The sequence below is a fragment of the Megalops cyprinoides genome, chromosome 20 (assembly GCF_013368585.1).
Source record: "Megalops cyprinoides isolate fMegCyp1 chromosome 20, fMegCyp1.pri, whole genome shotgun sequence".
NCBI classification, from domain to species: domain Eukaryota; kingdom Metazoa; phylum Chordata; class Actinopteri; order Elopiformes; family Megalopidae; genus Megalops; species Megalops cyprinoides.
Genome location: NC_050602.1, coordinates 9,413,578 through 9,429,726, shown reverse-complemented (window position 1 = coordinate 9,429,726; position 16,149 = coordinate 9,413,578). Strand labels below are relative to the sequence as shown.

The window sequence follows — 16,149 nt, the reverse complement described above, 5'->3', positions numbered from 1 at the left end:
GAAACAGGAAATACTGCGTGGACATATTCATGTGAAACTTCTGGAACGGAAGTGGGGAACAAGATCCGCAAACCAAAGCTGGCATACCTCAAAACCACCAGTTCAGCGCTTTACCACAAGAGACTCAACCACACAGACAAGCCAACAGAGCCAGCGTGGAGTGAGAGAAAGCAAATGCACAGATGTTCCATCAAGACCAGATGAAGCTCCTCCGCTCCTTCTACCCACACCAACTAGTTAGTAACAGGAGATTCTGGCGTCCTGTGCTGATTATACCATGTTTTCAGACTGCGCCCCTTCGATAACATTCATAACGAGCCAGCAAATTTAACCTCAATGCCGGCAGAGACAGAACTTTCAATATGAGGGATTCCAAGCTGACTATCTGGTGACTATCTAGAAAATCCAGAAACTTTTCCGGCACAATATCCTCCCCATGGGGACCAGCGTGGAGAAAATTACTGTTAAGGACATGCTGTCGGGATGTTTTGTTGAAGCCAAGGGATTTTTACATGAATATTATCATTATCATTATTACTGATGTTGGCTTAGCAAACACATATCTATAACAGCTTACACAGTTTGTGTATCATCCATTTTACACAGCCGGATATTTACTGGAGCAATTGGGTTATGTGTCTTGACCAAAGGTAAAACAGCGGTGGCTCACTGTGGAATCAAACCAGCATCCTTTGGGCTACAAGTCCTGCTCTTTACCACTACATCACACTACTGCCCCAGGTTTCAAATGCTTCTGTTTGTGAGGGGAGATTTCCGCTTTTCTTAACCCACACAAAGAAGTGGACGAGAAGATGCTCCAAAGCATGGATATTTGAAATTTTACTTTTCATTTTAGATGAAAAGGACAGGACATTGGAGAGATTTAGGGAATATATTTTTTCAGTATGGGCCTTTTCATGCAGACCCTGCTTCTTCCAACAAAATTTAACATGCTTGACGCCAGCACTGGCCAGAAAAATGTGCGCAGTTATTAGATTTAAGACATGAAATGCAATTTTGTACATAAAACAGCTGCTTCTGTTTTCCTGAGGCTTCACCAAGATACAAAAATTCAAATTTCAGCCAAATGCTGAAGTTAAATAAAGGCAGCAGGTTTCTATTTTTTACATGAATAACATGAATCCAAAATTCAACTGCATCAGTGTACACTCATCTGCTTCCAACAACAAGGTGTGGAAAAGGCAGTTACTCTGCAATTAGGCAATACGAATGGTAAATGTTAGTGCTGTGATGAGGGGAATTGACATTGTGCATATGGTTTTACAAAGGCTTCAATTTGAGCTTTTGCTCAAACTAACTCAATACACATGCTGCCTTTCTCTGAAGTCTGCATTACCCGCTGTCAGCGAGTCAATCATTAAGACAGCTCTCAGGGATTAACCAGTAAAACAGTATAAAATTTACCCTCTCTAATTTGCATAGCTGAGGGACTGAACACCGCCTCATCAGCCGCAACTTAATTACTGCTCCCTTCACTGAGTCAAAGTTTGTCTCTTTCCTCTATTCATCTACGGTTCCAGACACCGTGCTGCATTAAAGGATCGGACAATTCAAGCCCACATCTGTTCCCCTGTATACTTAAAAATAAAGAGCCGTAAATCTCTCCAGCTCATCTCTCTCCGCCACCCCTCCTCCTCGCCGGCCCCCCTCGCATTTTCAACCTTTCTGGAATAAGTGATGTCTGTGCGGCAGGTCCCAGCACGCAGGCTTCCTCTCCGAACGAGCCCATCTAGGAAGTGTGCTGGTTTATAGATAAAAAGCCATGAAAAGCAGAGCCAAGAAACACGAAAAACAAAACAGAAAAAAAAATTAAACTAGCATTAGCTTCCAGCCACACAAAGGTCGTAACTACTCACCAAGAGAACACTGTGTCTCCCCTGTTCTACAATCTGTGTTTCCTCTAAACATCGTTTTACCTTCCCTGCTCTACATCCGTTCCCTTTAAAGCTGTGTTTTACCTTCCCCCATTCTAAGTTCACGTTCCCCCCAAGCAATGCATTTCACCGTTGCTGATGCACCCACCCCCACCCCCACCCAACAAGCCTCACTCATCACCCCGTTCAACACAAATGCTTCCTCTCCAAAGGCCGCAACTTGTTCATTGCGATTTCCCCCCCCATTCTCTTCTCCTTGTCAATCTCATTTCTTCTAACATTCACGTTGCACCAACTGATGTATATATTTGTACACTCAAATATAACAAAGGATTTTATCAGTAATTTAATTAAAATGTCCGTAATTTAACAGAGCTTACAGCAAGTGGAAAAACAATTTCTTTGAAATTTAACTCACTACAGTGAATTAGCCCTATGGGTTCATCAGCCAAAGTTAAAACTAAAGCTACAGCAGCAACCTCTGCCGCAAATTCTTTACCAAGGGAAACGGACTGCCTTAAATAGGCGGCAGGAATGCAGTTAGGGGTCACCACAGCTGAAGTGATTCAGTTAATACTGAAAGTGGACGGGTATAAACAGCTGTTGGCCGACAGGAATATTATATTTCGGGAACCAACAGAAAACTATAAGACATTGCTCACGTGCACCACAAGGAAAAACTTACATCAGGTATATACCATATCTGCACTTAAGACAATGCTACAAAGTTTGATGCTTCATCACTGTGGCGGAGCTAGTCCTCCGTTCCTCAGTTTTGAACTGAAGTAGCAAACGGACTGTGAAACATATGTAGTGAATCTGCTTGAATTTAACACATTAGCACACATTTATTGGGAAACTTATATTTGAATCAATTTTGTTTGTCCCAGGCAGTGGTGGCAGGTGTCCAGATAGTTCCTGTAGCAGGAAACCTGGTAACACTGTGAGGGAAAATTTCTTATTTAATTGTATTAACGTGAGAGCCATTTTTATTGTGCTATAGCTATAACTATAACTATAGCTGTCTTTGGCCACACGCACAAACATGTCAGCAATCTGTAAAGTCTTCACTGTCCGAATGAAGCATCTACAATCGTCATAACTGGAGACCCCAGAAGCCAATTAACAGGATGTCTGGAATACTAGCATTTACAATAGTAAATGTCTAGTACACTGGCATCAATGATAAAATCGTGAGTGTGTGTGCATGTGCATGTGTGTAAAACAAAAAAAAAAAAAACAACATGCTGGACTTCTGTATCATATTCAAATACTATCAAATGGAGAGAATAACATCATCAATAAAGAAAGACAGCACAGTGTTTACAATACTTAAACACTCACTGACTCACTGCTACAAGGTCACAGGGACACACCCTAGTCCTACGTCAAAACCATATCTAAATCAGCCTTACGCTCAAACACTGGCTCCTTTAAAATGCTAAATTCTGTTTCTTGCCAACCTTGTTTACTTAAATGCGCCACAAGAAGGACACTGCCCCACATGATGGAGTCCGATAACAACAAACACTCTGATATGCACCGTTCCTCCACGTGGTGCTTTCAATGAGGTGTCTGAAGTCTCTGGCACAACACAGACACACAACCCACCCACCCCCCCCACCCCCATGGCCACAGTTGCTAGGGCACTGCTGCGTCGTGGCTTCATGCGCTGCTGACACGGGCAGATTACACGCTCCGGTGCGGTTTTTTCCCACTCCCAGCAACACCTCCTCCACAATATCACTTCTGCTTAGGAAGCAGAAATTCAATGATTCGCGTAATGCGTACAATTTAATCAGTGAACTCATGCCTGCAGAGTGATAACGGGGGAGACCAGCACCAGACAAAGCAACATGCTTCCAGGGAGGCAGGGAAGGCCGCTCAACTGGTTCAGATTCTTCACTTGTCTGCCTTGTTTTTTTTTTGTCTCAATAAAGAGGTTTCCCTTGTCTGGACATTCTGGTCCTGTGCAGGGCCCCAAAATCCAGTCGTTACAGCCCATGTCACTGCAAGTGGAAAGTTCCTCGCTCCATTTAAACACAACATCAAACATGTACCACAGCAACACCCATCCTGAAGGAGTTAATTGCGACCTGTTTGGTGTTCCTAAAACATGCTGTAGTTACTTTAATTGGTCTGACGCATACAACTAACTGTTGCCCCAGGCCATTATTTAGGCCCGTTTCTGCCAATGGCACTCTGACCTGGTTTGGACTGGAGGATTTTATTCTGTTGCTTACACAAGTAGGGCGTACCCAGTCTCAACATTCAGTGAGCTGTAGACTTAATCCACACTTACGTTAGCCGCCGCAGACTCAATCAGTTCTTCGGTTAACTGCCACAAACACAAGCAATGCTGCAGTTAGCCGCAACAGGCTTAAGCCATGATTAGGTTAGCCACTGCAGGCTCCAACCATGCTTATATTAGCCCTCACAGTCTCAAACCATGATTAGGTTATAGCTGCCACAGACTCAAGTAATGCTATACTTAGCCACCGCAGACTCACGCTGTACATAAGGTGGCCGCCACAGACTCAAGCCATGCTTACGTTAGCCCCCGCAGTATTGCGCCATGATTAGGTTAGCCGCCGCAGACTCAAGCCGTGATTAGGTTAGCCCATAGCCAGATATAAAATAACTGTGGCCTCGTCTGTTTACACTCGTTCCAGGCAGAACTTAACCTGGTCTGCGACCGGTCTCTCTCAGACGTGGCTAAAAGTGGGAAGAGGGTCACGACCTTGTAGGAGTGACGAAATCTGGATGTTTTCGTTCCCACACAGCAGCACAGGAATCCCATAAGACAGCAGCGAGGAAAGGACTTCGAATTCCTTATTTTTCTGGCATCACAAAATGCAGGGCGTGCTATGCAGAAATTAATAGCTGGTACTTTTATCATTCCAAATTTCTACAGTGATAACACTCTCGGCTTCCTGTCGTGGTTTGCGATTCCTTAACTGCATATGCAGGTGCTGTACAGGTGAGCTGCTGCGGGGTCTGCTGTGGGATAGGTGAGCGAGAGGCACATGCCGAAGCAACGCTAAATCAGGGGCGGAGAGCATGTTCACATAGCTAAGAGAAACCCTATTCGCGGCGAGTACTGATATAACCAATTTTGTCACACACAACCTTAAATTTTTAACGAAATGGAGGGTCACGTTGCACGTGACTGCGCATAACTTACAATCTCCATGACCGTCTCCTTAACTAGAATTCAAGTATGTCCACTTTAATCATTCATATGCTTTAAGCAGCTCTGAAATTATCAGCTTCAAAGACATTACTCTGTAAGCAATGACAAGGTCTGAGTACAGCAGCAATAATCTTTCATCAACTTCAAAAACTGGAAATTAGGAGTTTCAAAGACATTTTACATCAGCAATCACAACACATAACTAAAAATTTAATTCTACCTTTCACTGAACAAAATACCATTTAGGTCCATTTAATTGCATAATTGCTTCTTCAGGCCATATATTATTACACAAGTAATCTGTTATTAAATATCCAATATATAGTTCCAGTACCTTGAATAAACAGATGACACATCGGACATCAATGTTGTCTTTTGAGCTATTTGTGATGGAACTGGCCAAATACAGTTAGAAAATGTCTAAAACATGGTTTCCCTGCAAAAGTCCATCTCTTACAGCAAACAGTTTCCAAAGATTCATGTAACTTTATTGTACTAGCAAATGAGACCATTATGAGTTCACGAGAGGCTGCAACTATTACTACGTCGCTATTCTTGACCGTAACTTTGACGGAATCCTCTCTGTACACTAAAGCTGCAAGTGAAAGCTGTAAGGCCCATTCGCTAATGCAAGAAACGAGCCAGAAACATTCCATTTTTCTAAGATGCCAAAGAGCTTCAAAGCCATAGCAGAAGGCTAAAAATGGTCATGTTACAAGTTTCTTTCAAAATCAAGGTCACTCCAGAAGCTTGTTTTTGCGACCTCCGGCTGTGCTGCCTATCCATCCTCCTACGCTAAAAACCATCATGAGGGCCATAACCAAACTTCTCAGACCAGCCCCTTCAGACCAGGGTGACTGAAGTTCCTGCTTTTCTAGTGTACTGAGCAACATGGACACCATAACAACACTGTCTGCATTTATATTCAACCACCAACTGTGGTAGTTGAATATAAATGGACCGAATTTGCAGCAAACAAAAGCCAGGAGCTTGGCAGGACACACAGCAAAAGCTAGCAAGGTGGTAAATGGATACTATGGATGGATTTATTCAAGCTTGTGAGCAAGTATTGCTTTTGCTTCCACTTTAGGCACAGATGCTTTCCTCTACTCTGCATTAAAGACTAAATGTCTGATGAGCAGGCTTGGGCACAAAGCATTCCAGTGAGGCCACCATCTGCACAAAACACACTGCACTGATTCAAATGAATCAAATCAAATTAATTTAAAAGAAAATTCCAAAAGGAGAGGCAACATAACATAGAAAATTGACATCAGCTAGATTTTTTCAACCCAACAAACTCTCTATACACACGCTGCTATGAATAACTCACTTGTCGAGACTAGCCGTTTATTTGGCCTAAAGGATACAAAAACATAAAAACACACAACTGTGTTTTGTCAGTGTGGTGACACAAACATGTCCATCTTTATGGACACAAAGTTATCAAAGGTTACCATTACTAACAATTCGTATAACTGAAATGAAGCTCACTGTTAGCAAATACAAATCCTACTACAGTTCTTGTGGAACCCCCAGCTATGCTCACATGCTACAAAACCAACAGAATCTGGGGGTCCACACACAATTGAAGCAAAGCTATATTTGATCACAAACTTAAATCAGATAAAAAGGAACAAACATTTTAAGCATGATGTCAGCATTTATTTAACTACAGTATGAGCCTTAGATATAGATACTAAGTTAGACCTATTACTATATGCATTTCAGCTGCTATGGGCCAATGACTCATCTTTCAGTGCAAGAGGCAGCATGGCACTTAAAGCTTGACTACATTCCTTTTAAAGTGACATGCAGTTCCAAAAAAATGGCATACAATTTTAACTGTGGTGGAAAGGTTTCAAGGACAACACTCACGTCACTCCCAATTCGATTCATGTTATTTTTTGGGTAGGTGAAAATGGTGGATGACAGAAACAGCATGATACTCCAGTTTTCAATGCCAAATTATGTTGGCTTTGGGGGTGCCTAAAACTAGCTACATAACATTAAGCACAGTACTGCTTTCTACCCTATGCAAGAGCACTGCATTAATGACGAGAAGAGGCTATGACAAATACGCATCACCATCAACCCAAGCCTTCCTGGTCAGCTGCCTGTAAATATCACACCACCCCAACAATGGACCCGGGTGTAAAATTTTTGATTAGTCCTCTGACCCCCATGGAGGCTCAAACAATGGCTTACTGTTCAAAAGCTGAAGGGAGTGGGGCTGAGCGAGTTTTCAATATGATGTAGCCTAGCACACACCTCCATCTTCCATCCCACCTCAATGCCAGTTCACTAAGCATACCAACAGCTGAACAAACATATTTGTGCCTGTTTAATGTCTAAGGAAGTACACATCCCAAACATGAAGCAACAGAAAACTGCTACAACTTACAAGGCATCGGACCCTGCTTGACCTGAGGCACATTAGGCTGCGCAACACAACCAAACATGAGCAAAACTGTTTTTAAACTGTGGCAGTTGAATATAAATGCAACCAGTTAGCCAAATTTGCAACAAACACAAGCTAAGAGGTAGATAACACACACAGCAACAGAAAACAGACAGTAAATGGACATAGTTAGGTAGCTGCAATCAGACCCACACACAAAGCTAACTAGCTAACAGGGAGAAAGAGTGAGGTAATGTGGAATGTCCATGCAAACAGTGGCTAGCTGCACCGTTTGAACTAGAATTTTAAAAACCATGAGCGCTCAGCATAAACATCAAGGCATAATGGGGCACAGACTTTGGTCAAGACCACTTGCATCATGAAACCAATGTATGCTGACAACAAAGTAGTTGTTTTGTGTCATCTCTACTGAAAGTGATGATAGCCAGGGAGAATCATGTCCATGTACAGACCAGCTTTGTAAAACAGGGAAACCAAACAGAGAGATTCCAAAAACTAGGAGTCCAGAAGACATGTGTCATCAGTAAGTGCATTTTCAAGGGATAAAAGTAACCAAAGATACATTAACTTTATGACTTTCAGCTGTAGGTTTGGGAAGTGTTGATAAGAAAGGGTTCATGTCCTTCCCACCATCATTAACTATACAGTAACTGTCCTATTAAGAGCTTGAAAGCTACATGAACAATCTCTATCAATATTTTGCTCCACCGCACACTATATTTCCAAGCTATTTACATCTGCTTGCAAAAAAAAAAACATGTGACAAATCTATGGCTGATAAAAATATACATATACTGTAAGTACAAAGATTAACTTTTCTTGCAGTGTCATGTGTTGCTTTAGAGAATGTGAAAGCACTGCACTGGGGTGGAGGCCTCATTTAAAATGAATGACCTTTGCCTTAACGCTATGCATCAACAGTTGAAAACATACTTTCACATTAAGCACCTGTGTGGACATTGGTCACGTAATTCCTCTACTTTTTTGACACAGTTGTTATTCCTTATTAACCTAAAGCATCTTCAATGTTTAGTCTACTGTATGTATTCTACAACAAGAATATTTGCATCTGAAGCCAAAGACTTGCACTGCTATAACTACAGTAAGGCTTCATGCATATCTAAATGTAAATGTAAAATCTCAGTCTAGAAACAGTGAAAATTGTTATTCCACAGAATGCAAGGCAAAATAAACATTTATGAACACGTACATGTCATGTTGTACAAATCTTGATGCACAGCAGTAGTTGTAAGGGAGGAAACAGTTTTAGTTTATAAATAATATAGTATGGATTTTTAAATACTTGCTTGTTCTGAGTCAGTCTGATACCAGGTTTTTAGAAACACTTTGTTTCATTGTTATCATCATGTTACTTGTTTTGTTTCCGTCTTAATTGAACTGTAAACATTTAGATAAACAGCATTCCGCAATCTCCCCAGAGCGAGCATATCCTTTCCTGAAGCTAAAGGTTCTGATCTGAGCAAGCCAGGTATGTTGCCATAAGGATCATCGACAGGAGAGACCTAGGACGCCATCTTGAGATAGTTTTCCCTATAATGAAAGGTGAAATAAAGAGAAAGAGAGGAAAAGAGAGCGAGCGAGAGTGTATCTGTGTGCGTGTTACACATATAGTGTTCGTACAATTAATCTTATGGACTTAAAGAAATTACAGCCAACTACCTAACGCTGTCATGTTACAACTGGAACATGTAAATAAAGTCTTTGGTATTTTTTGTGCCCTAAGGGAACAAAAATACAAAGGGAACCGAATGAACTGTTCAGCAATTCATGACTGTTTACGGGAGACGCACCAGACTGAATCACTTTTTTTCATAATGTGCAGAGGGTAACTTGCATTTCAAAAACATTCCGCAGTCAAATCCGCTTTAAGTGGAACGATTCAGCCCCCTGTCTTTGTGCGGAGTCTCGCTTGAAGTTTGATAGCACGTGAGTGTTGAGTGTACATGCTTTAAAATTAGTCTCGCTTATGATCAATCGGTTTCCCCAATTCAGACCAAACAACTTCAAAAATCCCACTGCACTCTGTCCGGCGTTTCCCTCGTGCAAAACTATTTAAACTCCCTTACAATGAGCGGAAAACTCGGTATTACCCCAGAAAAAAAAAAATCAATGCCCGGAGCTGTGAAGTTAATGGTTTTACCCCAACACCATGCATTGCGTGTGCCTGCGCTGGCTAACTTGTTTAACTCCAGGACTGGTTAGCAAGGAAGCCATTTAAGGTAATTTAATGTAGCAATTCTAACAGGTTAAATGTAGATAAAGACTAACGTGTGTGAGGTATACGTCACATATGAGGGACTTCGTGGAAAAAAAGGTAAACGAGCTAGCTATGAATCATAGGAAGACTATAGGTTAAAGCATTATCGGCTTTCAACAAGTTCGCTTGCAATGCATTAATGCAGCCACAGTGGTCTAGCTAGGCACCTAGTTAAATATGAATGTTCCCAGTTCTCCCGTGTAAGAATCATCAATCAAAATGGCAATGTGGATTACCGAGTTTTCCCAAAAACACTCCAGACAGCACAGCTCGTTAAAATCTTTTTGGCAGTCTTTTCGCAGTAGTCCAACTAGACCAACTACCTAGTTATGGTCTTAGCCATTGATGTTCCGCCATTTACACTAAAAGGCCTGAGATAGCTACCACTTGCTGACTGCTGAGAGAGTTTAGGAAAAACATTAAAGCTGTATGGTTAAACAAAGCTAAATGGTGCATGTCTTCAGAAATAAAGGTGCCCGATATTTAGAAAATAAGGATATTAGACGACCACATTAGCACTCTGGTCAGCAGCTGGGTATTACTCTACATGCACCAGATGCATGTTAGCTGCCTAGCTAAGTGAATGAGAAATCCTAATGGTCTAACAGAAGTTCAAACTAGTGAGCTTAAGTAGCTCAAAACAAGGGTTGCAATCACTGGACAAACTTTACAGCATCGTTTCCCACTACAATGTAGCAGTCTGGTGCAGTAAAAGTAATTAAAATACAGAATAGGCTACTAATTGGAAACTAAATGTGGGTATTCCTGCAGTTTCACATGTAAGGTTAGCTGACATGCTTGGGCACAAGTATGCCTACTTAGGAAGGCAATAGTGGGTCTTACCAAGATGAAGGGTTAGGTTGATTGAGTTGGGGTACTGGATGCCCGCTAACATTGTCTGGCTTTGCCACCAAGTGGTATCCGCTTGGTTGTTGTAATCGGTGAGGTAGACGGCGCTGTGGTGTTGCCTGGGGTCCCTGGCATCACAGATATGGCAAGATTTGGTGACTCCCGTTACCCCCGTCTGTACGCAGTATTCTTCTGGCGGAGAGCCACAAGTGTTGGTAGCCACAATGGTAACGTTGAAGGCAGCGTTGACAAACTCGGGCATACAGCGCTGAGGACGGTTCGAATCGTCTGTACATTCATCCATTGCACCATTGCTGCATGCAGCCAAACAAGTCAATGCAGTTAAGACATGAACAAGCCAATGCATTTTGAGTTAAAATACCTATTTCTAAAAGATAAAACGCTTAACAGTCCGGTAGCGTGTCGCACTTCCAAACTTTTTTGCCGCAGCTAGCTAGTTGATAAAATAAATAAAACCATGGAGGAAAAAAATACAAAACAAAAAACCTTCCTTTTCTCACTCTCCAATGGTGCTTTCTTCCTTCCCTCCCTCTTTTTCGTTCTTTCGAGTCTTCCCACTTGAATCAGTGCTTTGCGGCCAGCGCCATGAAAAAGTTTGCACGGAAAGTCTGCGAGTCCGACTACACCCTCTTCTCTACCCAGTGCGCAAGTCAAAGGAATGTAAAAAAAAAAAAAAAATCCGTGCGTCTGCTTCCGCCCGGGGGGAAGCTTTGATGGCCAGCCGGTGCTAGAAAAAGGCAAGAAAAAAAGAAACGTCTTTTTTTTTCTTTACCTCGCCAATCCACGTGAGGGAAAAGGTGTATCCACTCTGCAACAGTTATAATTTACACCGTTTTTAAACGAATGTGTCGTAGAGCCAAGTAACCTTGTGTGAGAGATCAAAGGACGAATGTGATCCCAGTTTCCCAGTTTGCTCGGGTTACGTGATACACGGGGTCAATGACTGAATTAACTAGTGACAGAGTTTTAATAAAATTAATTAAGTGCTCTGCTGTGAACACGTAAACTAAAAAATATACAATGGACATTGATTCGCCGTGGAACCGGACGCATTTTGGTGTAATCTCAGATGTTCTAAAACCTTGGCACATATTTCTATAGGTGAAGGTGAATTATTTAGTAATACATGTTTAATTAAAGTAGCTATCTGTTACCATTTTTGCTACTTAGCTTATTTTGCATAGGCTTAACTTTGGAGCTTCACATGATGCAGGCACGATATAGTTGTCCACTCTTCTCATGCCTCTGAAACAGATCATACACTTATTAAAGCATACGCGCACGCGCCTTTATTATTAATGATAAATTTTATTTTTTATCTTTTGTTATGGTGCTCTGCAGAATTTTGGAAGACGTCTGAAAATTCTAGAGTGGAATCCCTTGTAGTTTTAGGGATGGGGGCCAGTGTCCATCAAAGCACATAAACGAATAAAATATGACTATCCATGGTTCTATATGTGCTATTGCAGAGAGGGTTGGATGCACGATTTTCACTGGGACTGGAAAGACTTGGACAGGAGGAGGACTGGATTAAAGCCTGGGAATTTATGACATGAATTTCTGTACAGTCTGACAACATCATTTAACAAAACATCTTTAAGGTAATCTTGGGTATTTCTGTGCCCTAAACGTCGTGTTCATTCTCACATTTGTTCGTTTGTTTTTGGTGACATCCTTTCATCCATTCTTTCTCCTTGTTCTTGTTCTTGTTCTTGTTGAACAAACTGAACCGGTGTTGAGCTCCTCTGAAGCAGCTGTGAGTGACATTGATTATTATTTAGTGGTGCTGTTTTTAAAATGCTCTGAAACAAGTATCTTATAAAAGGGATTCAGAGCATTCCATTTCATCCAGCAAACTCAGAAAATATGAGAACAGTCATTGAGCTGTAATGTTGTAAAAAGACAAGGTAAAGCTGGTCCCGTTTGATGCAACAGGTGCAGTACTCCAGCTGTACCGTGAGGTAGTTAGCTGTACGAAAACGCCAATCCTGAGCGCATTTTATTCTTTATAAAGCTTGTTTGCATTATCAAACTGAAAATGTACCCACTGGTTTAGCACAGGGCTGGTTAACAAGCTGCTCAGGGACCAAATGCTAACTTCTGTGGATGCTGTGTTTCCCCTTTAATGAATGAGAGACAGAAAACGCTTCACCTCACCTAAGTCTTTAGCACATGCGCAGCTAGTTTGCTGATTTAGGAATTTGTGTGCTGCCTGTAAAGGTCCTGTCTGCTTGAGCAACTCACAGCCATTCTCTTACACCATGCCAAGTTTGGCTAAATAGGAACTGTGGTACCAGGGGTTCTGGGGCACGCATCTACAGCTGCTTTGCCTTTTGCAATGATGCGGTCAGACCTGCTTGTTGCCCCCTCTGGTAAGGACCACATACTGCCTCAAAAATGTAACAGAAATACCATGCAGTAGTACGTAAGGCTTACATGACAGCATTATCAGGCTTTGGCAGTGTTTGAATGTTTCACTACATGCATGTGGAACAATCTTGTGGGTGGATTGTACATGTATCTGTCAAGGGAGGCCGGCCCTCCCCTGTGTCATGGGAGCATTCTGCAATAATACATAGAACTTGGGGGTGGGGGGGGGGGGGGGGGGTGGTAGTCACGTAAAGGGATTAAATACCACCAAGCAACATGAAGTTAACAAAAAGAGAAAGTAGTGACATCTTGTGGCTCTATTTGTAAATGCACATGCAGAAATCAGGCTTGAGGCAAAAACCTACTCTTGGTCCTGCTGCACCAGTCGTCATAGCAACGGTGATAATCCACAGATAGGAGCAAACGAGTGGCATACAGACATGCAGGCACGGTGTCGTAAAGGTTTATAGTGTGTAATGTCCGATCAAAGCGTTCCTCCATTCGGATGAGTGTTGAGGAATATAATGTCCTCTCCGGGCAGGTCCTATCTTTGCCAAGGCCACTCCACTCAACTACAGACACTCACAGGTGACAACTCTTCACTTTAAAAATACTATTCAATTAAATTTTGCTTTGGGCCACTGTGATGAAGGAAGTAACTCACTCCAGGGTTGTTATGGTTGAATAATGGTTTCAATTTGTCAGCGGATAAACCCAGCATCTAGTGTATACATATACTGTGACATGCATCTGGGTTATTTACAGAACAAGCCTCTAGTTTACATAATACAGGACCCTCCCCGCTGAGAATGTTTATTTCCAATGGCAGAGGCAGTTTAAAACTCCTGCCCATTGTCCCAATGCTGTTTGTGTGAGGGAGAGAAGGTGTTGAGAGCCATTATCAAGATAATGCAATCTACCCTTTTCTGGCATACAAGGACAATGAGTGATTAAACTTGCAGTGATTAATGTAATGAACTGCACTGATTAAACTCTACAGTGGACTGCAATTCAGTAAACGCATTACGCATTTGTAAACGCAAACGCATTTGATTAAACACATAATGAATTGCACTGATTAAACCCGTAGTGAGCTGCGTTGAATAACGTCAGCCTCCCAGAACATACCATAACCTCCCATCTCCAGCTTGTTTCTGTTGCAGTTACAGACCAGGCCGTCACGTTCGTCCTGCAGACAGCTCGTCAGACCTTCCTCCCTTGCATGCGCTCTCCGCTTGGCAACTTTTGGTCATCTGGCAGCTCCTTCCCTCCACAGCCACGTGTTCTGAACCTACCTTTTCTCCTTTGTGTCCTTGCAGGAGTGGAATGAGTGAACCGTTTCCTTCAGCCACTTCTGTTCTTGAGAATCGGAGCTTTGTGTGCTATCCACTGGCCCCAGCTGTAAACGTACCCAGTAAGACTTGGGCAACGTACTTAACCCCAAATTGCCTCAGTAAATATCCAGCTGTATAAATGGATAACATTGTAACTGGTGTAAGCTGGTCTGGATAAGAGCGTCTGCTAAATGCCAATAATGTAATGTAATGAGACTTAAGTCAGTTCCCAGAAACTTGAAAGCCTAGTGTCATAGCCATTCCAAACCCTGTGTGACATGTTATAAATGACGCTGCTCATACACATCACTGTTTAGCACCATTTGAGAACTGCGCTGTAAGGTAATGTTGCTTGTCTTGACTGCTTCTTACAAATTTGTAAGGGTCACAGTTTGGTAGGAATTAAATTCTATATACCAAGGTAATGCCACTGCTACTCAGGGTCAGGCTCGACGTGCATGTTAATACCTAAAACAGCAACATACCGTCACGCCAAGTTACTCACAGGAAAAAAATCGCATGTGTCTCATGTCAGTACCTAATGCATTTGCAAAAATAGGTCTGCTGCTCCAAGTACCGCTCTCCACGATGCCTGCTGACAGATTTGCCCCCGTTATTTCACACACACCAGAGGCTCAACCCCAATCCAATGTTACCAGCTTCCGCTATTCTTTCAAGCCCCTTGGTTCTTGCAGGAACTTTTGGGTCGAGCAGACGAAGCTGACAAAATCCACCTCCCTGCAGCTGCTTGTGATGCTGTTACTGTCATCTTATACCTGGCATGTACAGTAAACTTAGCATAACCAATGAGTACATTTTGTTTAACCACAACCTACTCAAAAATGAGATGCAAAATCTTTTCCCATCAGGTATTATGTACACTACCTATTGTTTCCACATATACAAACAGGGAAAAGAACAAACAGTCAAATGTGGAATTTAGGTTATGCTATGCACTAAATTTATGGTATGTGAGTGACTTGACTTATTGCCTAACAGGCAGTTACTACCACTTTATAAGCCAAATGAGATATACATCTGCTGAGCCCAAATCTTCTACCATCATTTACAGGGTATTATCCTGGACACTGAGCATATTCCAGTCTTGCATTCTAGCCCTGCAGATTTAACAGCAATGACCTAGAGCCCAGCACAAAGGAAGGTGTTGGCTTGCTACACAAAATGCAGATACATTCCTAATTCTTGAATTTGAAACCAATTTAACCTGGGTATATAATGTGAGTTTACATTTTTTTTCCAAGTAATCAACCTGTTCAAACCTTAATTTGATCAACTTTATTCATTGGTTCACTGGTTGAAAGCCCCTTCAAGAGATGACATAATCCACATAATTCTTTACAGCTGGATTGTTTTCCACATGTTTAACTTAAATCTGGATTACATCTCTCTTTTCTTTAATGTACACTAAGAACTTAAAGTTGCACGACCATGAAATGGTTCCTAAATGCACTGGAATGTGGAAGAGAACAAAATGCCATTTTACCAGGTCAGACAGTGAGACCCCTGTGGCTGCATTATACAAGTCTGAGATACAGAAAACAGTTAAAAACAGCAGGCAAGTCAACTTATGTTTAAGGTAAATGTACAGACAGAAATACTGGGACAATCGCATAATCAATAAACCAAATTAACACTGAGCTTTGGCATTTAAAAAAGAACAAACAGAAATACTGAAAAAATAAACATCTTAAAAGTTGAAAGATCAAAGCCTAATTGTAATAAATTTTGCATTTTTACAACATCTTGAAAGAATTCTCATGCTTGTG

General features: G+C 41.8%; 1 protein-coding gene across 1 annotated transcript in view; it reads right to left on the bottom strand.

The window, feature by feature from the left end:
• The window catches only part of lamc1 (laminin, gamma 1), an 84,116-nt gene extending 72,849 nt beyond the window's left edge, over positions 1-11,267 (bottom strand). The window contains exon 1 of the mRNA XM_036555008.1: positions 10,632-11,267. Within this exon, the coding sequence (XP_036410901.1) occupies positions 10,632-11,004 (373 nt within the window). The 5' untranslated portion in view covers positions 11,005-11,267. The remainder of the gene's footprint in view (positions 1-10,631) is intronic.
• Positions 11,268-16,149: the final 4,882 nt, after the last annotated feature.